The sequence below is a fragment of the Lontra canadensis genome, unplaced genomic scaffold (assembly GCF_010015895.1).
Source record: "Lontra canadensis isolate GAN:19392208 unplaced genomic scaffold, GSC_riverotter_1.0 scaffold93, whole genome shotgun sequence".
NCBI classification, from domain to species: domain Eukaryota; kingdom Metazoa; phylum Chordata; class Mammalia; order Carnivora; family Mustelidae; genus Lontra; species Lontra canadensis.
The window spans coordinates 7,255,046-7,280,788 of NW_022631087.1; the positions used below are offsets into that span (position 1 = coordinate 7,255,046).

At 55.9% G+C, this 25,743-nt stretch overlaps 1 protein-coding gene across 2 annotated transcripts in view; it reads left to right on the plus strand.

Moving 5' to 3' along the window:
• Positions 1 to 25,743, plus strand: part of TRIOBP (TRIO and F-actin binding protein) — a 51,545-nt gene that overhangs the window by 8,345 nt on the left and 17,457 nt on the right. Inside the window, exons 5-11 of one of the 2 annotated variants that reach the window (XM_032836618.1) lie at positions 2,737 to 3,128; positions 3,228 to 4,930; positions 9,798 to 9,912; positions 10,626 to 11,105; positions 11,148 to 11,801; positions 14,597 to 14,674; positions 16,807 to 16,944. In XM_032836618.1, coding sequence (XP_032692509.1) covers positions 2,737 to 3,128; positions 3,228 to 4,930; positions 9,798 to 9,912; positions 10,626 to 11,105; positions 11,148 to 11,801; positions 14,597 to 14,674; positions 16,807 to 16,944 — 3,560 coding nt within the window. Of the gene's footprint in view, positions 1 to 2,736; positions 3,129 to 3,227; positions 4,931 to 9,797; positions 9,913 to 10,625; positions 11,106 to 11,147; positions 11,802 to 14,596; positions 14,675 to 16,806; positions 16,945 to 20,869; positions 21,053 to 25,743 lie in introns of those variants that run through there. The other variant, XM_032836619.1, reaches the window with a different exon arrangement.

Consider the following 25,743-nt stretch of genomic DNA (forward strand, 5'->3'; position numbering starts at 1 on the left):
ATTCCCTGGCCAAGCCACCAGTGCCCCTGCTGGGATTATCACTAGAGTCCCCTCCAAGCCTCCGGGTTCTGCCTGGCCCTCTTGGTCCATTTCCCACAGCAGTTGGAGCCACCTTTAAAAACATGAGGGACGCTTGAGGGGCTCAGTTGGTTATACAGCTGAGTTTTGATTTTGGCTCAGGTCATGATCTCAGGGTCGTGAGATCGAGCCCTGCATTGGGCTCCGTGCTGAGTATGGAGCCTGCCTGAGGTTCTCTCTCTCCCTCTGCGCCTTCCCCGCTCACATGCATGTGTGCTCCCTCTCTCTCTATCTCTAAAAAAACAAACAAAAGCATGAATCAGATCTTATCACTGCCCCACCCCCACTGCCTAGCCCTCTCAGGCCCTGGGGAGAGGGTGCGTGGGAAGAAGTAAGATCACAGAGGAAAGAGGGAGCCAAATGTCTCCCTGGAGTGAGAGCGGCTAATAGGCAGTTGGGATTTTGTATGAAATACCTGCTTTCTTGCTTTTCATGCAGGGCAGTGCGGGGGGCAGGGGGACTGTCACTCTGAGCCCTGCTTGATCAAAGGCAGCCTCGGAGGGACAGGCTACACAGAGCCCCGCCGGCCGCGGACAGGACACAGGACTTGGTGCCCCAGGACATCTGTAGAGCCTGCCCTGTGTGCACATAGGAGCGCTGCGGGACAGAAGTCAGATCCTGGGGGGGGCTGGGCCGAAAGGGACACTCGAGATGGGCGGGCAAAGAAGAAGGGGAGGATGGTGACACAGCGGTGAGGCCTTGGGAGTTGTGGGAGCCCAGATCAGCCAGCCCTGCCTCAAAGGGTGAGGCAGGCAGGCGCTACAGGAGGATGGAGCCTTTCCAGCGGGCTCAGCACTTCCTTCAGCTGGGGAGACGCAGTGGAAAACGAGAAGGCAGGCGCCTCCCCGATGGAGCAGGGATGCCCTTCGGGGTGGCCAGAGCCTCACCGGCCATGGGAAATCCCTGGATTTTCTTTGAAATGCCGCTGGGAGGCCCTGATGTTTTTGCCATCTCTGATTCAGAGATAATTTTGGATTTATAGCAGAGTGGCGAAGAGTGGAGAGAGTTTCCATGATACCCATTGCCGGTTGGCCTAATGTTGACATCTTACAAAAGCAAAGTTCGACTACCAAAATTAAGAAATTAACATCGATAGAGCACCACTGTCTAAACTATAAACTTTATGTGGTTTCGCCCATCTTTCCCACTAATACCCCTCTGTGGTCCTGAGCTCCCATCCCACTGCGTGGACACACCGTGTCTCCCAGTCTCCTCCAGTCTGATAGCTTTCTGGTCCTTCCTTGTAAGCAGGGGCGATCTAGCTGGGTTTGCTTTTGGAAAGGATCTCCCTAAACGGGACAATGACCCAGGGCCCCCAGAGCAACCATCTAGGCAAGGGATGCAGGTGGTTGATGGGGAGTCCAGGAGGACAGGATTTGGAACAACATGGGGCATCAGCTCATCAGACGACAATGAGAACCTGGAGTGCTGCTCTGTGCTTGGTTCTGGTTCCTTGCTAGGTGCTAGAAATTCAGATTTCAGGGACAGCAGCTCAGAAAGCCGAGAGGAAGCAGAGCTTTCCAAGCAGGAGGGAGGCCATCTTAAGCATGGCCTTTATTTTATTTTATTAAGATTTTATTTATTTATCCGAGGGAGAGAGAACGTGCGAGAGAGCTAGCCCAAGCTGAGGGGGCGGGGGGAAGGGTAGAGGAAAGGAGAGAGGCAAACTCCTCACTAAGCAGGGAGCCCAACACGGGGCTTGATCCCAGGAGCCCGAGATCATGATCTGAGCCGAAGGCAGATGCTTAACCCACTGAGGCCCCCGGGGGCCCCTTAAGCAAGACCTTTAATGAAAGCAGTCGTGGCTCCTTCTGGAGGAGGCCACCGTACTCTTTACTCCTCTCCTGAAGCTCTGGCTCAGGGACATGCACACAGCTAGGGGACCACCCCATGTTGGGTGACCAAAGACTGAGAGGGCTGGAGGGGGACTGAGGTCATGGTGGTCTGTCCCTGGGGATGGGAGTTGGGAGGGGTCCCTGTTTAGGGCAGTTGAGTAATCTCTCCGACCAGGGCTGCTTACACTGTAATATGCTTGCAAATCACCACGGAATCTTATTAAAATGTAGATCCTGCACAGTGCTCCCAGGGGTGCGCCCTGAGAGTCTGCATTTCTAGCAAACTCCCAGGTGAGGCCTACAGGTTCACAAAAGCCCACCCCAGGCTCATGGCAGCCCCAAGAGCCTCTGGGCCAGGAGCCTGTCTGGGTTTAAGGAATGGGAGCTTTCTAGAGCTATCACACATGATAGAGCCTCATTAGAAGAGATGTTGGGGGGGGGGGTCTCAGAACCTCTTTGCAGGAAGTAGGATAGGGAAAGGGAAGTTGCTAGGTAGCTGCCACCAGACCCACCGCTCCCGCCCTCGGGTCATGTGGGCGATTGTCCAGACCGCTTCGGGGACTCCCAGTCTATGTGCCCTTCCAGCTCTGGGAGCCTACGTCCCACTGACCAGTCAGGCGGGGTTTCCATTTCCAATTCTGAGCCTCAGCTTGAGAGAGGCCTTGGAGCTTTCTCCGATCAAATCGCTCCAAGGGGTGGAGTCACTTGGCCTGGACAGTGGATCCTCTAAGAAGGGGCTCTGGGCTCTGCCGTCCTGATCTGTCCCAGGGGTCGTGTGTGAGACCCCCTCCCTGTACCTTGAACCAGCCTCTCCTCTCTCCAGATCCCTGCAGTGGGAGCCGAAGTGCCGGACAGCACTGGGCAAAGCTCCGGGGAGAAAGTGGGCACTTCCTGGAGCGGCACCGGTCGGCGCTAACCCAGGCTTCCCGCACGACACTGCCGGGTGGACCTCGCGGTGCCACCCCCCAGGCTTCCTCTCTCCATCGTTCTGCCCAGAAGGATGCTGCCCAGAGTGCTTCCACACAGGTCGATAGCCCCCGAGCCTCCTCTCCCACACAAATCGCCCAACGGGACAAGCCCAGGACCTCGCCCACCCAACAGGATATCCCCAGGACCGCCTTCACACAGCACAACACCCCCAGAGCCTCCTCTCCCTCAAGAATCGCCCAACAGGATGACCCCAGAACCTCCTCCGTCCAACGAAGCAACCTTCGAGTTTCCTCTCCCACCAGAACCACCAGACAAGACAATTCTAGAACCTCTTCTGTCCAACAGGACAACACTCAGACTTCTTTTCCCACGTGTACTCCTCAGAGGGACAATCCCAGAGGCTCCTCTCCCAACCGAAGCACCCAGCGGGACAACTCCCGGACACCCTGTCCCCAGCGGGACAATCCCAGAGGCTCCTCTCCCAACCGAACCACCCAGCGGGACAACTCCCGGGCACCCTGTCCCCAGCGGGACAATCCCAGAGGCTCCTCTCCCAACCGAACCACCCAGCGGGACAACTCCCGGACACCCTGTCCCCAGCGGGACAATCCCAGAGGCTCCTCTCCCAACCGAACCACCCAGCGGGACAATCCCAAAGCTTCTTGTATTCAACAGAACAACCCTAGGACCTCTTATAGTCAACGAGACAATCCACAGTCTTCCTCTCAGCGGGACAACCCTGGAACATCCTCCCCTCGATGCTGCACAAAATGGGACCACCCTGGACCATCATCTCCCCATCGCTCCGCTCAACGGAACAATCCCAGGAATTCTTCTCCCCATCGTACTAACAAAGACATCCCCTGGGCCTCCTTTCCCCTCCGCCCAACCCAGAGTGAAGGCCCCCGAACCTCTTCCCCATCTCGCTCCAAGCAAAGTGAGGTTCCCTGGGCCTCCATTGCCCTTCGGCCAACCCAAGGGGACAGGCCTCCTCAGACCTCCTCTCCCACTAGGCCAGCTCAGCGCGACCCACCTCTGTCCTCCTCCGGATCTGCCCAGCACAGCTCGCCATCTCAGGCTGTGTCCTCCTTCCATAACCCGGGCCCCCACAGTGCCTCCCGGACCTCTTCACCTCTGTACCCTGCTACCCGCGGGGCACCCCAGACCTCTTTGGAGCCCTCCCAGCCTCCATGCTCGGTCTGTATTGGGCATCGGGATGCCCCTCGAGCTTCTTCACCTCCTCGCTACTTGCAACATGACCCATTCCCCTTCTTCCCAGACCCCCATGCATCTGAGAGTGAATTGCCCCACCACAACCCCCCCTACATACCTCCAGCCGTGTGCATTGGACACCGGGATGCCCCCCGGGCTTCCTCACCCCCCCGCCACACCCAGTTTGACCCCTTCCCCTTCCTCCCAGACACATCTGATACTGAGACTCAGTCCACCCAGCACGACCCTCCTCAGTTCCCCCCACCTGTGTGTATTGGGTACCGGGATGCACCCCGGGCCTCCTCTCCGCCACGCCAGCCCCCAGAACCCTTCCTGTTATTCCAGGATCTTCCCAGGGCCAGCACTGAGAGCCTCGTCCCCTCCACAGACTCTCTGCACGAGCCCCCCCACGTGCCCACCCCCGTGTGCATCGGACACCGGGATGCGCCCTCTTTCTCATCCCCTCCACGCCAGGCCCCTGAGCCCTCCCTCTTCTTTCAGGATCTCCCAGGGACTAGTATGGAGAGCCTGGCCCCCTCCACTGACTCTCTACATGGCTCCCCCGTGCTGCCTCCCCAAGTGTGCATCGGGCACCGGGATGCGCCCCGAGCCTCCTCCCCACCCCGCCACCCCCCCAGTGACCTAGCACTCCTGGCACCGTCACCTCCACCAGGCAGCTCAGGGGGCTCCCGGGGCTCAGCAGCCCCTGGGGAGACCAGGCACAACCTGGAGAGGGAGGAGTACACCATGCTGGCCGATCTGCCCCCGCCCAGGAGGCTGGCGCAGAGGGAGCCAGAGCCCCAGGGCAGCAACGGTGGCCGCACCCGCAGCCCTGGCCGCGCAGAGGTGGAGCGCCTCTTCGGGCAAGAGCGCAGGTGAGCTCAGGGCGGGGCCAGCCAGGTGGGCTGGGGAAGAGGCTCGGTGGCAAGACAGGTGGAAGCTTCACAGGCTTAGGTTGGCTGATGGAAAGGGTTCAGACCCCCACCCTGCCACTGACTGGCTGTGTGACCTCGGGCAAGTCAGTTCATCTGTTTCCACATTTTAGGAGTTTTTTTGGACAACCGAGTGATACTGTGTGTAGCCTAGTGGTTAAGAGCAAAGACCAGGGTCAGGTGGGCTGAGTTCAAATCCTGGGTCAAACCCATTCCCCAAACTATGTGACCTCGTGAAGTGATTTAACCTCCCCGAGCCTCAGTTTCCTCATCTGTAAAATGGGGAGAATGTTAGTACAGTAATTTCAAAAAGGTTAAACTCTCAAACCCTTTCTTTGATCCAGAATCACAGGTTTATTTATTTATTTTTTTCCTTCTTACATGAGGGAAAAGGAAGTACTTGTGATTTTTTTCTGCTTTAAAAAAAATTTTTTTTTAATTCTTTTCTTTTTTTTTCTGCTTTAACCAAGAAAACTCATGGGTCACCTTGAACTTCAGAGAACAGAGATGTCAGTTTAAAATGAATGGCCAAAGCCACATTTTTTTTTTAAGATTTTATTTATTTATTTGACACACAGAGAGAGATCACAAGTAGGGAGAGAGGCAGGCAGAGAGAGGGAGGAGGAAGCAGACTCCCCGCTGAGCAGAGAGCCCAATGCGGGGCTCGATCCCAGGACCCTGAGATCATGACCTGAGCCGAAGGCAGAGGTCTAACTACTGAGCCACCCAGGCGCCCCAAGCCACATATTTTAAATAAGAGAACTCCCAGAATTACAAATTTTGTAGAAATTACATGTCACTTCCGTGGGACATGGCAACAGTGTCAAAGTCCTTTCCATGTATCCCGCAGTGTCCTTGGTCAGCAGGGACGCACAGGTGGTTTATGACCCAGAACACTGGCTTTGGCATAGCTGTGGGGAGGGAAAACATTTTCTCCCGATCTGGCTGAGATTCCTTTCTCTGGCAGTTGCAGCGTCAAGAGTTTTCAAGAACCGGGGCTGGAATTCCATGAGTTAAGGTTAAGAGAACCCGAAAAAGTAGGTCTGGAAGTCTCAAAACTTAGGGTGTATAATTCAGTGCATTATAGTGTATTGACTGAGACAGAGTTTTGTAGCCACGCAAAACCTCATTTGAGAACTTTCCACCACCCCAGGAGCGGGTCATATTTTGCATTCCAGAAATTTTCTGTTTTCCTTGAGGCAATGTTTTCTGTTAGATTTGAATCTACTAGAGCAACTTTACCTCTGATTCTTCAAATTTCCTTCTCCAGTAAGTTTTATCCATTTACTACTACCCAGGTGACAACCTGTGGGGTCTCCATCATTAATGTAATTCTCTCTTTGGCCTTAAAAAAAACACACACATACACACACATTTTAAAGAATTTTTTTAACTAATATATACTGTGTTATTTGCTTCGGGGGTACAGGTCTGTGAATCATCAGGCTTACACATTTCACAGCACTCACCACAGCACACGCCCTCCCCAATACCCATCACCCAGCCACCCTCTCCCTACCTACCCAGCCCCCAGCAACCCTCAGTTTGTTTCCTGAGATTAAGAGTCTCTTATGGTTTGTCTCCCTCCCTTGTTCCATCTTGTTTCATTTTTTCCCTCCCTACCTGCCACGACCCTCCACCCTGCCTCTCAAATTCCTCATATCAGAGAGATCATATAATTGTCTTTCTCTGATTGACTTACTTCGCTTAGCACAATACCCTCTCGTTCCATCCACGTTGTTGCAAATGGCAAGATTTCGTGTTTTTTTGATGGCTACGTAGTATTCCATTGTATATATCTACCACATCTTCTTTATCCATTCATCTGTTGGTGGACATCTGGGTTCTTTCCATAGTTTGGCTGTCGTGCACACACACACACATTTTTAATTTTTTTTAGGGCAGCTTTAGGTTCATAGCAAAATTGAGTCGAAAGTACAGAGATTTCCCATTCAGCCTCTATCCCACCTGTACATGCAGCATCCCCCTCCCCAACCCCGACTACAACAGCCCCTGCCAGAGTGGAGCGTTTGTTATAAACCCTGAACCTACACTGACACGTCATTATTACCCATAGTCCATACTTTACAGCAGGACTCCCTTCTGATGGGGCACATTCTGTGCATTTGGACAAATGTATAATGAATGACATGTATCCACCGTTACGCTGTTACACAGAATATTGAACGGCCCTAAAAAAACCCATTTCTTTGGTCTTTTTATGATTACTATTTTTGGTCCAATATCAATTTGCTTATCTTCGATTTTATCTGATAATTCAGCAGGTACACTAAAGGTCTTTAAACCACAGTTATATGTTCTTCTCGTTTTTTTTTTTTCTTTTTCTTATGGGGATAACTTTGAGAGAGAGAAAGCGTTTATAATAGAAGTCAGGAATATGTTTATAATCTTGTTAACCGCTTAATTATTTTTCCATAGGTACTTATATTCATTTTATTTTACTCTTTTTAAAGTTGTTTACCTTTTTAAAGCTTTATGGTGGTATAATTGATAGATAAGAAAATTTGCATATATTTCATGTCTACATTTTGGTGAAGTAAACTATCTACTTTTTAACCAAGGCTTTATAACTCTACTGAAGACTTAAAGTTTTTTTTCTCTTGTATGGCACTTTTTCCAAATAGAAAAATATTTGCTGTCTGAAGATGAAATTTTAAAACCTATTTAAGTATCTGTAAGGGACTGATTGAAAGTTTTGAGTGGGTGGCTAGAGGACCATGCTTTTATGTTCTCCCATATATTCATTTAACATGTGTTTATTGAGCATCTACTCTGTCTAAGCATTGCGTAACTGAGCCTGGAAAATTTCTCTTAACGGGCTATCACATTAAAGCATTAGGCGTTTTGGCTTGATGGCTTCATTTTTCTCCCATAGATGCCTTTGGAATCCCTTATCTTAGCATCATATAAATACTTTGTAGTCTCTTGAATTTAAAACAGAACCTTCATGGAATTTGCCAGATTTGATGCCTTTTGTTCTTTCTAAAAGATTTTATTTATTTATTTGACAGAAATCTCAAGTAGGCAGGGAGGCAGATAGAGAGAGGGGGGGAAGCAGGCTCCCCACTGAGCAGAGAGCCCGATGCGGGCCTCGATCCCAAGACCCTGAGATCATGACCTGAGCCGAAGGCAGAGGCTTTAACCCACTGAGCCACCCAGGCGCCCTGCCTTTTGTTTTTTAATACCCCCTCTACGTAGAGTAGAGCCCATCCAAACCTCCAGAGGAAATATATTTCCTTTGCCACACCAACACTGAGGAACAGGCAGCCCAAGGGGACGGGCTTCTCCTTTGGCTTCTCAGAATGTTCTTGAATCCTTTTTTCCTATCTCTCGATTCCACATGGGGGAAACTTTTCAGAAGGGATGAGGGTCGGGCAAGCTGGAGTTTATACCGCGGCAAGTGCTTCCACTCGAAAGATCACCCATTCTCCTGTCCGCCCTGCACCGAGTGATTTTCTCTATTCTCCTCCCCAACCGAGTCACGTTTGGGGCTTTCGCTTTGTGGAGCCTCCAACATCTGGTTCGGGGGAAAACTCCCTCTGAGGCCTCAGATCTCGCAGAGCAAAGAACCCCCCCTGGTCTCAGATAGATTAAAAATGGAAGCGGATCAGGCAGCACTCAAACACAGAAGCTTTAACTCCAGGGGAGAGAAATTTGGTTTCTTGTGAGTCTACTGCTCAGAACTCAAAAGAAAAACTTGATGTTTTAAAAAATATTTTATTTATTTATTTACGTGAGATCGAGAGTGAGCGAGCATGAGCAGGGGAAGATGCAGAGGAGAGGGAGAAGTGGACTCCCCGCTGAGTGCAGAGGCTGATGCAGGGCTCCATCCCAGGACCCCGAGATCATGACCTGAGCCGAAGGCAGATGTTTAACCCACTGAGCCACCCAGGTGCCCCTATGGGTCTGATTCACGGCTACCCATTAAGCAAGACAATGAACTGGAACGAGGGACTTTTTACAGCTTAGAGGTTGGATGTGGCAACAATGCCCGGAGTCCAGGCGTCTTAGAAGTGACATTTGCGTGGACAGTTTATGTTGGCCTTTCCGGGAATGTAGAGGATGTTTCTTCCTTCTGATCTTGCTCAGAGCTCTTTCACCGGCAACTACGGTGGCCTGGGGTGTTCAAGGCTAAATGCTAGAACGCTCTTAGTTAGGGAGCGGGAGGAAAGGCGGGCCTGGGAAATCCCAAACTCACCATGTGGACAGGAAAAGGGCAGTAAGAATGGGATATGGGGGCACATAACTATCTACATCTCTCCTCCCACCTCATGGGGTGCATGGACAAACTGGGAAGGTCAAGGGCTTGGCACCTGGAATATAGGAAGTGCTCAGTTAGTGTTTGCTGTTATGATCATGTGTGCACAGTGCCTGGCACACAGTAGATGCTCAATAAATCTTAATTCCCACAAGGTCCAGTCTAAGCTTTGTCTAGGGGTGAGTGGTGGGCTGCTCGTGGGGTGGTGGTCAGAAACAGGAAGTATTAAGTGAGACAGGAGGCAGTCGAGGCCAAGGCTAAGCGCCCCCCCAACACCTGTACTTAAACTTTTCCCCACTTCATTGCCCTCCAAGGTAGATAGATTAGAGCGGTCGACCATCCTCATTTTTCAGAAAGGGAAACTGAGAACCTGAGAGGATCATCCCTTACTTGGGGCCCTTCGATGTGGTCATGGTGGGGCTCCCCAGTCTCCCACATCTCCTCCTATTGGGGGTGGGAGTAGAGGAGCAGGGATGCTGGGAGTGGGACAGCCCCAAGGTCCCTCAGAGGGGCGGCTGCATTTGCTCATAGGAAGTCCGAGGCACCGGGGGCCTTCCAGGCCCGGGACGAGGGGCGGTCACAGCGGCCCAGCCAAGGTCAGAGCCAACTTCTCCGAAGACAGTCCAGCCCTGCCCTCAGCAGGGAGGTGAGCACTGCCAGTCTGCCCTGGGGCCCCTGCACCCCTGAGACATGGGCCACTGCTTCTCCCCTCCCCCAGAGACCAGGCAGGGGTCTTGGGAGGGGAGGTCCTTTATGAAAGGGTCAGAGTTCCCATCATGGGCATCCGGCTTCCTGTTCTCCCAAAGAGCCAGCTCAATTTTGCTCTTGGCAAAATTGAGAAGGACCCCACGTTAGTCTTTTGAAGATTGCCCTTCTGTGTTGTCGCCTTCCTTCCTTAGGCACCTGCTATGTTGAGACATTTTCAGGGAAAGCTCTGGATGCGTCATTCCAGCTTTAAGGGCTTTCTCTTCCAAGGTGGCGAGTCGTATTTTTAAAGAAACTCTTAGAGAGCAAGGCCGACCCAGTGGAGTGGGGTATTGGTGGTGAAAATTCCGGAACCTGATAGCGCAGGTCGGAATCAGTACCTTGGCCCGGGGGGTGTGGGGGAGCAGGAAAGTAAGCAGCATTTTAAAGATCTCTTTCTGAAAGTGAGGAGACTGGGTGAAAGGAAAGAGCTGACCCCCCCCGCCCCAGGGAGGGAAATCAGGGACCCTGGGTGCTTTGTGACCTGCTGTCCTCCAGGCTGCTGCGGAGACACAGACTGCCTCTCCCCAGGCCTGGTGAGGACCAGTCTGTCCTAGAGAGAGGCCACCCGGTCAGGGTCCTGGAGCCTCACCGAGCCCCTCACCTCATTCTCAGGTAACCAAGCCCCTTGCGAAGCAGGCAGAACCAGCCCGGTGGAGTCAAGCAGAGCCCTCTCGTCCCAGGAGCCCCAAGAGGCGGCCTGAAGGGGACCGGCGGCTCCAGGGGACCTCGCTGCCCCCAAGGACATCAGCCAGGATCCCTGAGAGGGAGCGGCGGACAGAGAGACCTCTGGAAAGTGGCCGGGCAGGCCCAAGACAGCCTCTGGGGGGGTGGCGGAGTCAGGAGGGGCCTCCAGGAACCCAGGGCCCTCACAGACGTCTGGAGAGAGGGTACAGCAGCCAGCAGGAGGGCCCAGGCCTGGGGGGCTGGCAAGGACTTGGGGAGCCCAGCCGGGGGCTTGCCAGAGTCCCAGAGGGAACTTGGAGGGGCCCTCTCAGGGAGTCTGAGGAGAGCTGGGAGCAGCAGAGTGGCCCCGCCGGCCACAGGGGGCAGGCAGAGGCCTGGGAGGAGCCTCCTGGGAATGGGTTGCGGGAGGCCCCTGACAGGCCAGCTCTCAGAGGCTGGGCCAGCCTGCAGGAGCTGCCCAGTGCCCACCAGACTAAGAGCCCCCCAGAGAACTCCGGGGTAGGCCCAGCAGAGTTCTTGAAATCCCAGAGGCCTGAGATGCCCACTACCATGGGCTGGAGGGCTGAGGGAACATGCCCACACCTGCATAGTCCTGAGAGGACATCCGAGCTTGACTGGAAGGACCTTGTGGGCCTTCTAGGGGAGCCCAGAGAGGGGGCCTGGGGCCGGATAGAGGAGTCGATGCTCACCTCCCACCTTCCCAGGTTGGACTGGGAAGGCCTCCTGGAGCTCCTACGGGCCCAGCTGCCCCGCAAGGACCCAGCTGGACACTGGGGTCCCCTGGCCCCGGCTTCAGGGGGTCCTCCGGCCCCAGCTTCAGGGCCAGAGGTGGGTTCCCTGGGCACAAATGGCATCCCGGAGCTAGAGCGACAGGGCCAGCCTGATGGCTGGGAGGAGTCCGCCCTGGTCAACGGACAGAGCCAGAGCGCTGGGCAGTGGCCCGGGAGCTCCGCCCAGCCGCCCAGCCCTGCCTGCACCTCCGCCCAGTGGCCAAAGACCAGAGTGAAGAGGGGACCAGAGACCTCACCTATGGCTGGTCTGGAAGAGATGGGCCAGCTGGGGAGCAGGAGCCCTGCAGAGGGTCCCGGCTTGCCAGAGTGGGAGGTAAGTTCATCTCCCGTGCAAGGGCAGCCTGACAATCTGCCCCACCCAGACAAGTATCCTTCGAAAGGCCTCCCTCCGGCTCCTGCACACCCTCCGAGGCTCAGCCCTAACCCTCCCTCCCGACCAGCACTTTCCCAGCCCCCAAAATGGGCAGCAGTGATAACGACCCACACTCTTTGATGACCGGCATTAACTACCAGCTAAGCCCGGGTCTGAATGTTTTCTGGATATTTTCCTCATTTAATCTCCATAGCAACCTGATGAGAAAGGCACCGTGTATTCTCAGATCAGGAATCTGAGGCCCAGAGAGCACACAGCTAGTGAGGGCTGGGGCAGGCTGTCAAGCAAGGTGCTCTGCCCAGGGCACACCCCTTTCCATGCTGCCCAGGCTCTGCTTCCTGTGGCCTCTGGTGGCTCCCACCTGACCCTGGCTGGGACCGCAACCAGTGTGGTCAAGTCCCCTCCCCCACTGCCCTATTCAAAGTTCCTCAAAGTCCAGACAGCATCACTTAGCCCTCTCTGGCCCCTACAGCTCCTCTTAGGCACAGAGAAGAGGTTGTGCAAATGCTGATTGGGTTGAGCCAGGAGCTAAGCCCGGCTGTTTAAATCAGGGCACGTGTGCAAGGTAGGCCCAGGGCCTGGCACAGAGTAGGAGCTCACTAGGTCCCTTCCCTGCCCCCTTCGCCCCAGCGGCAGGGACCCTCTGCCATTGCCTGGAGCCTCTACCTGAAGATGGTGGCTGGGGAGGGTTCCGGAGGCCAGAACGGGGCCTCAGCTCCCTGGAAATGCAGCACATGCTTTGGGGCACCGAGCTTCTCTTGCCCTGTAAAATGGGACCAGCTGCTTCCCATCTAGCCTTCGCAGGGGTGATATGGAGGCTCCAGCCCGATCACCCAAACTCCCTCACTTCCTTGATGTCCCGCCCCACGCCGCCTCCTTCCTGGAGGACAGGGAGGGTTCATGCTGTCCCGGGTTCTGAGCCTGCTGCTTCATACCTTATGCCTCCCATGCCTTGGCCTGAGAGAAGGCTTGGCCTCGTCCAGCATTTCCTGGGGGTCATGCATGTATCAGTTGTCCCCAGTGTCCAAAGCCCCGGTTTTTTTTTTTTTTAAGATTTTATTTATTTATTTGACAGACAGAGATCACAAGTAGGCAGAGAGGCAGGCAGAGAGAGAGGAGGAAGCAGGCTCCCTGCTGAGCAGAGAGCCCGATGCAGGGCTCGATCCCAAGACCCTGGGATCATGACCTGAGCTGAAGGCAGAGGCTCTAACCCGCTGAGCCACCCAGGCGCCCCAAGGCCCCGGTTTTTAACTGCCATGTTGTAAATCCTCTGAGCACAGGCCCGCCCGGGAGCCCCTTCCGCTGTATTTCTCTGAGGCTTTTATCTGCTGGCTCTCCAGTCGACTCAGTGCATGGACAAAAGAGTTGCAGGGATGAACCAGCTTGGTCCTGCTGTCTTGGCCAGAGGGGGTTCGGGGAATTTGGAGCCCCTCACCCCAAGAAGCTGTCAGGCTAATCAGGGAGGCAGATGGACCCCAGGCAGCTCGGGGAGGAGGGGTGCTCTGTCGCAGTGGATGCTGGGACACGGCTGCCTGGCCCACTCTACTGGAAAGATCCTTCACCTGCATTTGCTCAGTGGTAAGGCCTCGGGAAGTTAGCCATGGCCTCCAGGGAGGGGCGGGAGCAACAGGTGTTTAAGGGCATTTCACGAATGACACCACAGAGGTATTTACCAGGTTGCTGGGGTGCCATTTGGTCCCCCTCTATGCAAATCCTTGGCCTGACCTCCCCCTGGCCTTCCTCCCACCAAACATTCACTCTCTCTTTGTGGAGCTGGTGGCAGAGCTCCGCGGGACCATCTCATCTCCCTAACTTTGCACGGGCTTTTCCCATTGCTTAAAATGCTCTTCCCTTCTCTCTTCAGTCACCAAACACTCGTTCATTGTTCAAGTCTTAGACCGGGTGCGTTGCTCTGAGATACCTTCCCTGAGTACCCACCCCACCTCTACGTTGGTAATGCTTTCCTTCTAGGCTCAGTGATTCTGCTCCCCTCCATCTGGCCACACTCAGTTGCCATTTCCCCCATAAGAAAGACGGGCTGCTTGGGGGCGGGAGCTTCGTCTACTTTATCTCTGCCCTTCTGGCCCCTGGCCCAGGACATGACACAAAGGAGGAGCTCAACTCAATGGATGATTGATCAGTGAATCCAAGAACCTTGAGTGCATGCAAGAAACAAATGGAGGGTGGGTGGGTCATGGGTAGATGACGGATAAATGGTGGACAGTGGTTGTGTAAGTGGGCGATGGACAGATAAATAGGTAAATATACTACATGAGAAAGGGCTGTTGGGTGGAAAGTTAGGTGGGTGATGGTGGAACAGGTAATGGGAGTTGGATAGATGATGTTGCTTAGATGACAGATGGGATGATGAACTGATGGAGGGATGAATATGAGTAGAAAATAGATGGATGGATGGTGTGTGGAAGGGTAAATGTGGCATATGGATGATGGGCGATGAATGAATGTTGGAAGATGATGGATGGTTGGATGTTGGATGGGTTGAGAAAGGCTACATGGATGGAGGATGGATGGATGAGTAGGATGATGGATGTTGAATAGGTTAGTGAGTAGATAATACAGGGGTAGACTTTGGCTGGTTGGATGAATTATACATGGGTCCATGGATGTTGGATGCTAGATGGGTGTTGGATGGATGGATGACGAATGGATGGATAAGAAGGTGGATACAGTCTGGGGAATAACATGGGTTAAGCTGTGTTCTTTCTTATCTCCAGTTCCAATCAGAGGAGCCCGAGGAGTCAGAACCAAGCAAAGGCCAAGACTCACTGACCGACCAGAAGCATGCAGACTCGGTAGTTGGGTCATGGGTGTGGGCTCATAGGGAGGTAAAGGGAAGGGAAATCAGGTTGGAGGTGGGCTGAGGTCCTCTGATGAGCTCTGGGATTGTCCAGACCAGGGTTGGCTCCGCCATGGGGCCATCTGTGTGCCTGATAGGGCCTTGAGAGGAGGGGCTCCAGAGGTGCTGGGTTGCAGAGCCACCTTTGGGCCTGAGGTTCTGCTTTTGACTTGCAAGGATGCCCTGAGAAGTCACTCCTCTTTTCTGGGCAAATGGCAGTTTGACCCCGATGATGTCTGAAGGCAAGGCCCTTCTGGTTCTGGAGGGCTGGCCAGGCAGGGAGAAGGGATAGAGATTCCAAGAGCTAGAGCCAGAGAACCACTGAAGAGGGCTGAGGAGGTGCTGCTGTCCACTGAGCCTGGATGGTCTCCAGGGCCTGGGGCGGTTGGGAGAGATGTGTGCAGGGGGCGGGACCTAGCGAGCCTGCCGGGAGGCCTGGCAGGCGGCTGGAGCCCATCACTGCACCCCGCCCCTCCCACAACCTGCCAAACAGACTGTTCTCATCACCCTCGGCCTCCAGAGAGGTGAGGTCAGAGCGGACAGCCTGGAGCAGCGGGAGGCAGGGCGAAGGAGACAGACTGCTTGGGGCTGTGCTTTCCTCATCCTGCCCTTGTTGCGCTCTTTCCTCGCTGCCGCCGGAGAAGCTGATTGGTGGTGCTGGGAGAGGGGGTGAGGCATCTGTCTGGCAGCCTGGAACCCCCTGGTCTGACCCTGGCGCTCATCAGAGCTGGGCGGGGGCGGATTCTGTCCCTCCCCGTGCAGATGAGGGAACGAGTCATCCCAGGTCACACAGCGAGGCAGAGGCTGACCTCCAGCTAGAACCTGGAGCTTGGGACCCCCATCCTGCAGTCCCTTTGCTGCTTGGATGCTGATTCCTGGTTCTGTCCCGATTCCTCACGTGGCCTCCCCCAGTGGCAACAAGATTTTCATGGCTTGGTGGCCTGTCTCCTTGTCTGTGACACGGGAGTGGACAGAGGACTGGTCACTAAAGGTGCTTCTAGCTCTCACGGGGGCTCTGGCAACTTTGCTCTTCCTCTTTTTGGGTTATTTCTTCATACTTCCTGGGGCCAGAGTTTGGTGAACGAGGAAGAAATAGCCATCTAGGGGTCCCCCGCTAATCTCCACCAACATGGAAACCTCTCAGTATAGCCCCAGGCAATCAGGACTGGACAGAGCTGATGCCTGTCTTGTTCTCTCACTCATTCTTCATTCATCCATCCATTTACTCATTCATCCACGTACACTTAGCCAGCACCTTCTGTATGCCTGGGTGTGGGCCAGGAGCCAACTGGATGCATGGAGCTCCTGGTCCAGTGGCCAGGGCTGTGCTGGGGGAATGTGGTGGCAAGGTGGGGGAGCAGTCCCTCTCCCAAAGCCATCCTGGGCCCGTGCTCTGATGCTTTAGGTCCCATTGCCAGATGATCTCTTGATTCTGAAAAGTGGGGATACCTGGACTCTGTCCTTCCCCTCTGCCAGTAAGCTGTGCCTCTGTTTTGCTGTGGCCTGTCTCCCCAAGGATGTCTGCAGAGGGGCCGCATTTGGGGGGCCTGCCAGGGGTGGTTGCAAAAGTCTGTGACTCCTTCCTTTCATGGCGGGGAGAGGAAGGCAGATGGGGGGGGGAGTTGTGTGACCTTTTGGTGCCAGACCAGTTGTTGCTGTGGGGAAGATGGACCCGGAGTTCCCACGTCTTTAGGTATTTCAAGAGAAGCTGGAACTATGCAATTATATGTTAATCTCCTGATTCTTTAACATTGGAACCTAACGCAAAATAATCTGAAAACCCTATGCAGGCTGAACACATGGCAGGGTCTGCACGCCCCTCCTACTGGACACCGGTGGTCTGACTTTAGGGTGGTGAAGGGCATGTGTCCAAAGGCGCTGAGCCCCAAGAACCCTATCAGGCGAACACCCCGTAGTGTCAATGAGTTAACAAGCTCTTTCCTTGGCAGCTCTGTGAAACGAGAAAGATGGGAGCCCTGGGCCTTTGAGGTGGGCGTGGTAGAATAGGCAGGGGAGACTGTAGTCAGGGACCCGCCCCCCCATCCCACCTAAAGGACCTGGGGGCCAACACTGGACCCTGTTTGACAGGCAGACAAGAGGCCAGCGGAGGGCAAGGCTGGGAGCCCACTCAAGGGCCGACTGGTGACCTCATGGCGGATGCCCGGGGACCGTCCCACGCTGTTCAATCCGTTCCTGCTGTCTCTGGGGGTCCTCAGGTGGCAAAGGGTAGGCTGGCTCCAGTGGGGTGGGAGGGATGAGGGTGGGAGAGAGTGGGAGGGGAGAAAGGACGTTGGCATCAAGAGAGGGAGAGTGGGGGGCGTGGGGGGATTGGGGGCTCCTACACGAGCAAGGAGAGATGAAAGCAGAGTCCTAAGGGCCCCGTGGTCTCTGGAAGTGACTGGACTGGACTGGGGCTGGTTTTGGTTTTCGGGGTCAGGTGGGATTGAACACACGGCTGAAAGCTCCTAGTCAGCACCTGGGCCAAGGGGAACCAGGCTGGGGGAGGAACGGAGAGAGGGATGGCCTGCGGGGGGCTCTGGGATTGCAAAGTGTGTCTCAGAGCTGGACCTGAGCCCGTTTCACAAACATCTGGCATTACGTAAGCTACCCGCTGCCCTGAGAGGCCTGTAAACACTCAGGCCTCTGGTTCAGGGTTTCCTCAAGGGTGGGGAGGGGAGGCAGCTGTGACCTGCTCCCTCCTGCCCCCTTCACAGCAGAGAAAAGCGGACTGGCCTCCCCAGGGACCACTAGCAGGCTCAAGGGCTCTCTCTTCTCTTAGTGACAGGCCGACTCTTGTACTCTCGTTGGCTCTGGGTCTGGCACTAGGCTGGGCACGTTAGGGACAGGACACCCATTTTGCAGATGATGGCACAGAGGCTCACGGAGGTGAGCTGACTGGCTGGCATTGCATTGCTAGGGCTTAAAGGAGCCAGCCTCTTGCTGATTTTCCTCCTTCCTAGATGAGACGATGCCTGCCGCGAACCACCCCAAGCCTCAGTGCCCACATCTGCGTAATGGGGAAAAGTCAATAGCGACTCTCAAGGCTGCAGAGAGAGCTCAGGGAGATTGGGATGCACAGAGATGGGGGGGCGTGTCCAAGCACTACCTTTCCCAGCCACTGCATGATTGCCTCTATGCGGCTTTTGGTGATCAGACGAACATGTTAGCCGGGCACGGTGGGACCTTCAAGTCCTGGGCGGGATGATAACCAGAGTGTATTGGGCGCCTCTGTGCTCAGTTCTGTGTCCCGTATGTGACATGCCGTGGTCACGCCTGATCGCGTGGACTCCTCAGCACCAGGCACGCTAAGTACGGTGCACACTGTCTGTTTTATAGATGAGAACATGAAGCTCGGTGAGGAGAGAGACCATTTGTTCTAGGTCACACGGGGGCAGAGCTGAGATTCGGACCCTGCTCGCCTTGACCGCAGAGCCCTCCCATCTCCGTGCCTCCTGCTCTCTTCCAAGCTGCTTGCAGCCCTGAGAATCTTCACAGCTTTTCGCGTTACACAGATGTGGCTATGGAGGCTCACGAGTTGGCAGTCGTTTCTCATCTGGGAGGGAGAACAGTCAGGAGCGATGGGATGGAACCGCCAGCAGGGCCTCCCAGATAGTTCCTTAGAGCGGCTTCAAACATCTCTTAGGTTGGAGAGTGAAATCGGTCCCAGGTCAAGAGCCGGAAAGCCCAGGCTTGAGTTCTGTCTCTGTCCCTAATGAGTATGGCTTTGAGCCATTGTCACCCTCTCTGAGCCTCACGGTGTTATCCTCAATGGAGTAACAGCTGGAGATGGATAACCCTGCAGTTTGGTGGTGGCCCTGGGTCCCCAGGTCTGTGCCATCTCTGTCTGAACCAGCACAAGCTGTGGCAAGGGAGTCATTCCTTCGTTTGTGCATGCCTTCATCGGACCTATGTTTACTGAGGACCTACTGTGGGCTGAGGCCCTGGGCTGGTCTCCAAGATAGAGGCAAAAACACTCTTGTCTCTGCCCATGAGAAGCTCAGTGTGATGAGGACACTGACACGGAACTGGTAAGAACACAGCGTGGTCATCCCTTTAGTGGCCGATATACAGACTAGCAGGGAGTGCTGGACCAGGAGAGTCTCTGGGCTGGAGGCACTTGGGCTTCCTTTGGACCGAGACCTGGAGGGTGAGGAGGCATTTTCCGAGCAAACAAACATTTGGAGAGATGGAAGGGAGGGGCAGGAGAGAGAGGGAGAGTGTATGTGTGTGTTGGGGCACAGAGGACAGGAAGAGAAGTGTTCCAGACCCGGTGGGGAATGCGTTGTGAAGTCCCATCTGAGGTACAATAGGACCTGACTTATTCTGAGAATTCCCAGTGGCTCCATGTTCTGTGTCCGTGGCATGTACAATGTGTGTATATAATAATGGAAGACAACAGGTAGGGTCCGATTATGATGGACACTGACTGCCTGGCACAAGTAGGCAGAGCTGATCTACTAGCACTGGGGAGGTATTGAACTTGGAGCAGGGAAGTGATCTGGCGATCGCTGGGTTGAGGGTACTACAAGAGGAGTCCCAGAGGCCAGGAAAGCAGCAAGGAGGCTGATGCTATCAGGGGCCACTGGGCCAGAGCACTGGTGGCTGGGGAGGTCTTTTGTTTATTCATTCACTCTACCAAGGACCAAATGCCTGAGTGAGGTACAGGGGTAGAGTGGGAAGACTCAGCATGTGGAGGCAGGAAGGCATGTCTAAAGGAAGATGGGCTGGTTTTCGGCCTCATTCCTCAGGGTGGAGGAGAGACACCCAGTGGGAAATGCAGGGAAAAAACTTCAGCTCCCTGAGCCTCTGTTTCTTTATCTGTGAAATGGGGAGAGTAATTAGAGTTTTGTGGGTTTTTAAAAGATTTTATTTATTTATTTGACAGAGAGAAACACAGCGAGAGGGAACACAGGCAGGGGGAGTGGGAGAGGGAGAAGCAGGTTTCCCGCAGAGCAGGGAGGCTGATGCAGGGCTCGATCCCAGAATCCTGGGATCATGACCTGAGCCCAAGGCAGATGCTTAACAACTGGGCCTCCCAGGCGCCCGGAGAGTAAGTATAGTCATGACAGCAATAATTTTTGAACCCCAAACTGAGATGGCAGAAAATTGAAACAGCAATTATTCCAAGCTCTCCTGTACCCCGCCCCCAAACGTTAGCTAACTAGGGATAAAGGGGTTGTTCTAGGTGCTTTACTTAAATTAACACTTCATCCTTACAGGAATATCACGACATAAGAGCATTATTCCCTTTTACAGAGGGTGAAGTTGAGGCCCAGAGAGGCCGAGTACCCTGCTGAAGGTAACACAGGGTTTGAATCACAATTCAACAAATTCCACCGAAGTCTTTCCTCCGCTGCAAGGCTCAGAGGAGCTCCTGCAGGCAAAAGGCCTCTTACAACCTGCCAAGTGCTGGGAATGTGAGAAACGGGTGTAGCCCCCATCCAAGAACCCAAAACCGGGTTCTTAAGCCCAGAAAGACCCGCTTGGGAGGAGGAGCCATTTGGGGAATGCCCTACATTTCCAGAACTCGCTTTGTGCTTAGATTACGCGCTAGGAATCCCGTCTCTTCTTACTGTGACCTTGGGCAAGTCGGCCCACCTCTCTGAGCCTCTCTTTTCTCATTACTAAAATGGGGACGGGGACACCTCCCTGTCAGGTCTGTGGTGAGGCCGAAACTAGGTGACACAGGTAACGAGCGGGGCTGGGCGAGGGGGACCCGCTGAGCTGGTAGGACTGGGTGCACTGCCCACGTCTCCGTCAAACCGAGGGGCCGAGCCCTTAGTGGACCCATCGCTCCGTCCAGCGGCTCGCGGGAGCCATAACAGGGTGACTAGGTGCCACACCCGACTGCCCCCGCCCAGCGCTCCCGCGCCGGGGCCGGGCCGAGTCACCTGCACGTTGAGCCCTTCCTTCCTCCCTGCGCGTCGGCGGCCGCAGTCCGGCCCTCGGCTCCCTCCGCCCCCATCCGCCCTCCCAGACCGCCCTCGCGCGCCCGTCCCGTCGCGGCAGGCCCCGCCCCCGGGCCGGCCCGCGCTCCCATTGGTCCGCCCGCTACCCCCGCCGCTGTTTGTCCTGGCTTTCCCGCCGCCCATTGGCCCTCCAGGGTCCTCCCAGGAAGTTTGAAAAAAAAAAAAAAAAAAAAAAAAGTTTTATGGGCGGATGGAAGGGGCCGGGGCAGCGCCGGGGAAGGGAAGGGCCGGAGGAGCGGCTGCGGGCGGCCGAGAGGGGCGGCGGCGGCGGCGGCGGCGGGATTCCCGCGCTGCTGGGCCCGGCCCGAGAGTCCTTCCCACCTTCCTGCCTCCTGCTCCCGCCGCCCCGGGGCGCCGCCATGACGGTGAGTGCCCCCGCGGGGCAGCCCCTCTGCGCCCCAGGCGGGGCGGAGAGCGACGGCCCGAGCCAGAGCCGAGCCGTTCCCCTCCTGGGCACCCCCTTCACTTCCCGGAGGCAAGAGGAGGTCTCGGCCGGAAGACAGGGCGACCCCAGCGGCACAGGCCGGCCGGCCTGCCTCAACTAACCCCCAATCTCTTCCTCACCTTTCCGGGCGAGGAGCCAGGGCGACCCCGACGCAGTGGGAACTCCCTGTCCTGGGCAGCCCCTTCCGATCCCCCCCCCCACCCCGCCCCACCGCAACTTTAGCGGGACCAGTCGCGGGCAATTTGGGATGGCCCTTTCCCACCTCCCCTCCAGCTCCCTTGCATTCTCCCGAACTGCCGGACCGGTAGGGACTCCCAGGGCTCCAGGCAGTGGGAGGGAACGAGGATGGGCCTGGTTTGGGTCTGGGATCTCGTCCGGGGTTGGAGAGAGGCGCTCCCCGGCTCGAATGGGTCGCACAGAACCGTTCGAAGGCTGGGAGGGCTGCCTACTCGCGTGGGCGCTGGCCGGAGGTTGAGCGGGTGAGAAGGAGCCTCCCCTTTGCGCTCCGTCCGGGAGCCCATGCTGGGATTTTTGAAGGGGCGCTGGGGCCTTGGGTGGGGCAAGCCCACGAGCGACGTGGGGGACACGATGTCAGAGATTCGCCTTTCTCTTGGGGATGGACATTACCCAAGTCACTACCTGTACCTTAATGATCACATCGGGCCCCACAGCCGAGTTCACCATTATTCCCATTTCACATTTGGGTAAATTGAGGCATGGGGGATGAGGGGTGGTGTTGCCCTGGGTTACCCTGAGCGTAAAGGAAGGAGTAGCCTCTTTCCAGGTCAGTCTGGCCCCTTGACCATGATGTTCTGGAAGGGAGGGGCGGGGCTGCTTTTGGTTTCTGGCTAGCGCCTTAGGGAGGCTCTGACAGCCTGGACGGGTGGGGTGATGGAGTGGAGCTGGGTGTGTTTGCGCATGCGCACGTCCCCTTTCCTCGGATAGTGGAGACCCTGACAAGAAGTGGGCTGGGCTGCTGGGGGTTGGCCCTAAGGGCCCCTGCCCCTGTGAGTGTGATGACCCGGCCGCTGCTAGGACTTCCTCGGCCTCCGCACATCCTGCCACCTCCCTGCTGGCTCTTCCTGTAGTCAGCAGCCTCCTTTTGGTCAGTGAGCAGAGAGGGATGTGGGGGGAGGCGCTGAGTCAGTGTCCTGGCCACCCACCCTCAGGCCCCCAGGCCCCGAGGAGGATGTTTGCATTGCCTACTGGGTGCCTGCCAGACCCTGAAGTGGGTGCTTTCACGTTACCAGAGTTGATCCTTTAAGGTCGATGATTTTAACTTCCCATCTAACAGATGAGAACACTGAGGTATACAGAGGGGAAGTAACCTGCCCAAGTGACATAACCGGTATTTGTAGCTAGATTGCCCCAGTTTTCTTTCTGGGGCTAGATAGAAATGTACTGTTGCCTTTCATGGGGAAGCACATGGTGAGGGGGCTGCTTCATGCCGCCTGTGGGGGGTACTTGGAGGAGGGACAGCATATCCCTGCGGTGGGAGGGGGCTTCCAAAGGAAGACACCCTCCCGTGATTAGAGGATTTTGTCAGATGGAAATGGACTAGGGGAGGGAAGAGTGTAGACAAACACCGTGGTTGTGTTTGGGGAAAGGTGAGAACATCGAAAAGGGGCCTCGAAAGGAGGGCTTCGAAGGCCAGGAGAAGCAGTTTGGGCTTTGATCAGGGGCACTGGGGAGCCAAGAAAAGTTTCGGAGCAGAGAGATGGCTCATGATCTCTGCTGACAGCATTTGCTGGGTTCATCATGGCTGCCTTCATGCCTGAGCCTGCCCCAGCCTGGTGTCCCTCCTGTGTCTTCTTCACACCCTTTCCCTCTCTCCTGACCCCCAGCCCTGAGCTCAGAGATCTGTAGGGAGCGAGTGGTAAAGTTGCCGTGAATGGGTAAAACCAGGCCTGGAGTCCAGATCTGCCTCACCTCCTTTAGCTTTTGCCCAGTGCAGCCCTGCCCTTGGAGCCTCCTGCCTTAGCCACTGCCTGGCATCAAATTATATACCTGTCCACTTGTTTATTGTCTGTCTGTTTCCTGAGTTCCACCAGGGTAGGGGCCACATCTCCCCTTCGCAGCTGATTTCCTGGCCTCAAGCAGTGCCTGGTGCTTTAAAAAAAAAAAAAAAAAAGTTTTTCAACAAACATTCCCTTAGCCTGGAGGGTTAACAAGCATGTCCCTAACGGTGAGTTGCTCCTATTCTAGCCTGTGAGGGATAAGTGAATGGCTTTGAGACCATCACAAACACAGCAGAGGCTGCAGGAGGGCACTTTCTGGCATGGTGTGTGGTGTGTACTGGGAAAGGGGCCACGGAAGTGGCAGTTAAGCTGGGTCTTAAGGCACGAGTAGGGGTTTGCCTGGTCCCGGGTGGAGGAGGAAGCCTGGTATTTCAGCAGAGGACATGGGCTGGTGTGGAGGGCCTGGAGTCCTGATGTGTTGCTGATCAGAGAGCATATGTGGTGACGATATAAAGATGGGGTTCCCTGTGCAAGGGGGATGCCAGCTGGAAGGGTGAGCTGAAGCTTGTGTGCCATCAGGCAGCCAGACCTCGTTTTGCAGCCCCCTGGAGGTTTGAAGCAGACTTGTGACACTTAGGCCTTTTTGAGGGGGTCTGCCCGCCAAGCATGTGTTTAGAGGGGGCCGTGTCAGTGGGTCAGTGGCCATGACCCAAAGGAGGAGAGAGCTGGTCGGGACCCCTGAAGGGACAAAGGGCAGGTGAGCTTTCTCAGGCGGAGGAAGGGTGGCTGGGCCCTAGAGGCCATGTGGGAAGGGACAGCAGGAGAGGTCTAGGCTGGCAGACCTTTTGACCCTGGACAGGGGTTCCCAGGTTACTGCAGAATCTTCCCTGTCAGCGGATTTACAATCTCATGTTAGCAGCCTCCTCCCCGCTAAGGTCAGTGTGCCTTCTAGCACCCGGGATGGCGAGCAGCTTCCAGAAGGTCACTGAGCTTCTCCATATGTAGCTCATTCAGCCCTCTCACAAAGCGTGGGGCAGCGCAGGACCTGTCCCCCCAGCATTTGCTGCATTAGATAGCCGGGGGTCAGGGAGGAAATGTGATGTCCGCCCTGCCTGCCCTCTGCTTTCCAGGCAGCCCTTGGGGTCCCAGCCTGTCATTTTAGTTGGGGAGCCTTTGCTCTCTCCTGGAAGCCTATGGCCAACCTCCCAACCCTGGCCCAGTCTGATGGGCTGGGTCGTCCACTTGTCCCTTCCTAGGAGCTTTCCCCTGGACCAGCACAGGGGTTTAGACCAGGAAGGTAAAGGAGGGTAATATTTATTCAGCAGGCTTTTGCTGACACCCAGTCACAGCATGCCAGCCTTGGGGTCACTGGAGGTCCCCATCTGAATGGAGGTCACCCAGGTGATTTGGTGGCCCCAAGTGTAGCTGCCAGTCTTCGGTCTTAGTTTGGGACTGTCCTAAGCAGCCTCTGGCACTGGTGGGGAGCAGGGTAAGGGCAGATGGAGAGAGACAGGACGAACACAGCCCCAGGGTTTCCCAACTCTGAGAGCAGAGCCCGGGTCCCCTCCCTCAGACAGGTAGGCGGGGACCAGCTGCCATGCAGGGGTGGGGATGCTGGCCTGCGGAGATCCAAGGGCTCTGGCCCCACAGCCCGGGCTCTGGATGGCTCTGGATGGCTCTGGATGTCCAGGCTGCTGGCACAAGCCCCTCGTGGGCCACTTCCTCCACCTGCAGAAGAGGAGAATGGGGAGGAAGGCGGGTCAGGGGAGGTAGCCAAGTCAGGTGGCTCCGGTTACCAGCTGCCGTCTCTGCTGCCCACCCCACTGAGACCCGCTGCAGGCTCCTTCCACGCAACCAGCAACCAGACACCTTGGCCTGGTGAGGCCATGATTACTGGTGCTGATAGGTGGGCTCAAGGCCATGGCAACAGGTGGCCGCCTCCTTCCTGCCCTGCAGCCTGGCCCGCCCCACTCTCCGCCCTGCCAGGGAGCAGGGGCTGACACTCTGCTGAGGGGACCAGGACTTAGATGAGAGAAGTCTGCGCCTGGGCCAGGAGGGTCTGGTGGCCGGAGCCCATCAGATGGGCGTGGCCAGAGAAAATGCCTGGATGAGTGGCTGCTTCATCTAGGCCCTGGGGTGGTGGTGGGGGGAAGGGGGTGCCTAGCCCACAGTCCTCTGTGGGACATGCTGCAGCTGGGAGCCCCCAGACCCCGGGCCCGTGCCCCGCTGGGCAGCACCCACCAGGTGGGGCTTGCCAGGACTGAGGTGCCTCCTTCCTGGTCCTTCTAGAGATCTGGAGGGCACCAGAGGATCGCTGACCCTAGCCTGGGCCTGACTCCCATCTTTCAGGGTCTCCAGGAGGCATGGAAAGGGCAGGGCTGGTCGGAACACGGGAGGGTCAGTGAGTGGGGGATGAGCGGGGGCGTGAAGGCATTTTCCTGGTGGGCCTCCCGGCCTCTTCAGTGAGAGCAGCTGGACAGTTGGCTTGGGCCGGCTGGTCCTGGCTGTTCTCAGTGCTCTCTGGAGTCTCTATAGGCAGAGCCGCTCTGTCTCTCACTGTTCGGTGAGAAGGTAGGCTGGTTGGGGAGGGGAGCCTGGACATCTACGGTGGATGTCACCCCGCCTGCCCTCTTGGCTCTCAGAGACTGTTGGG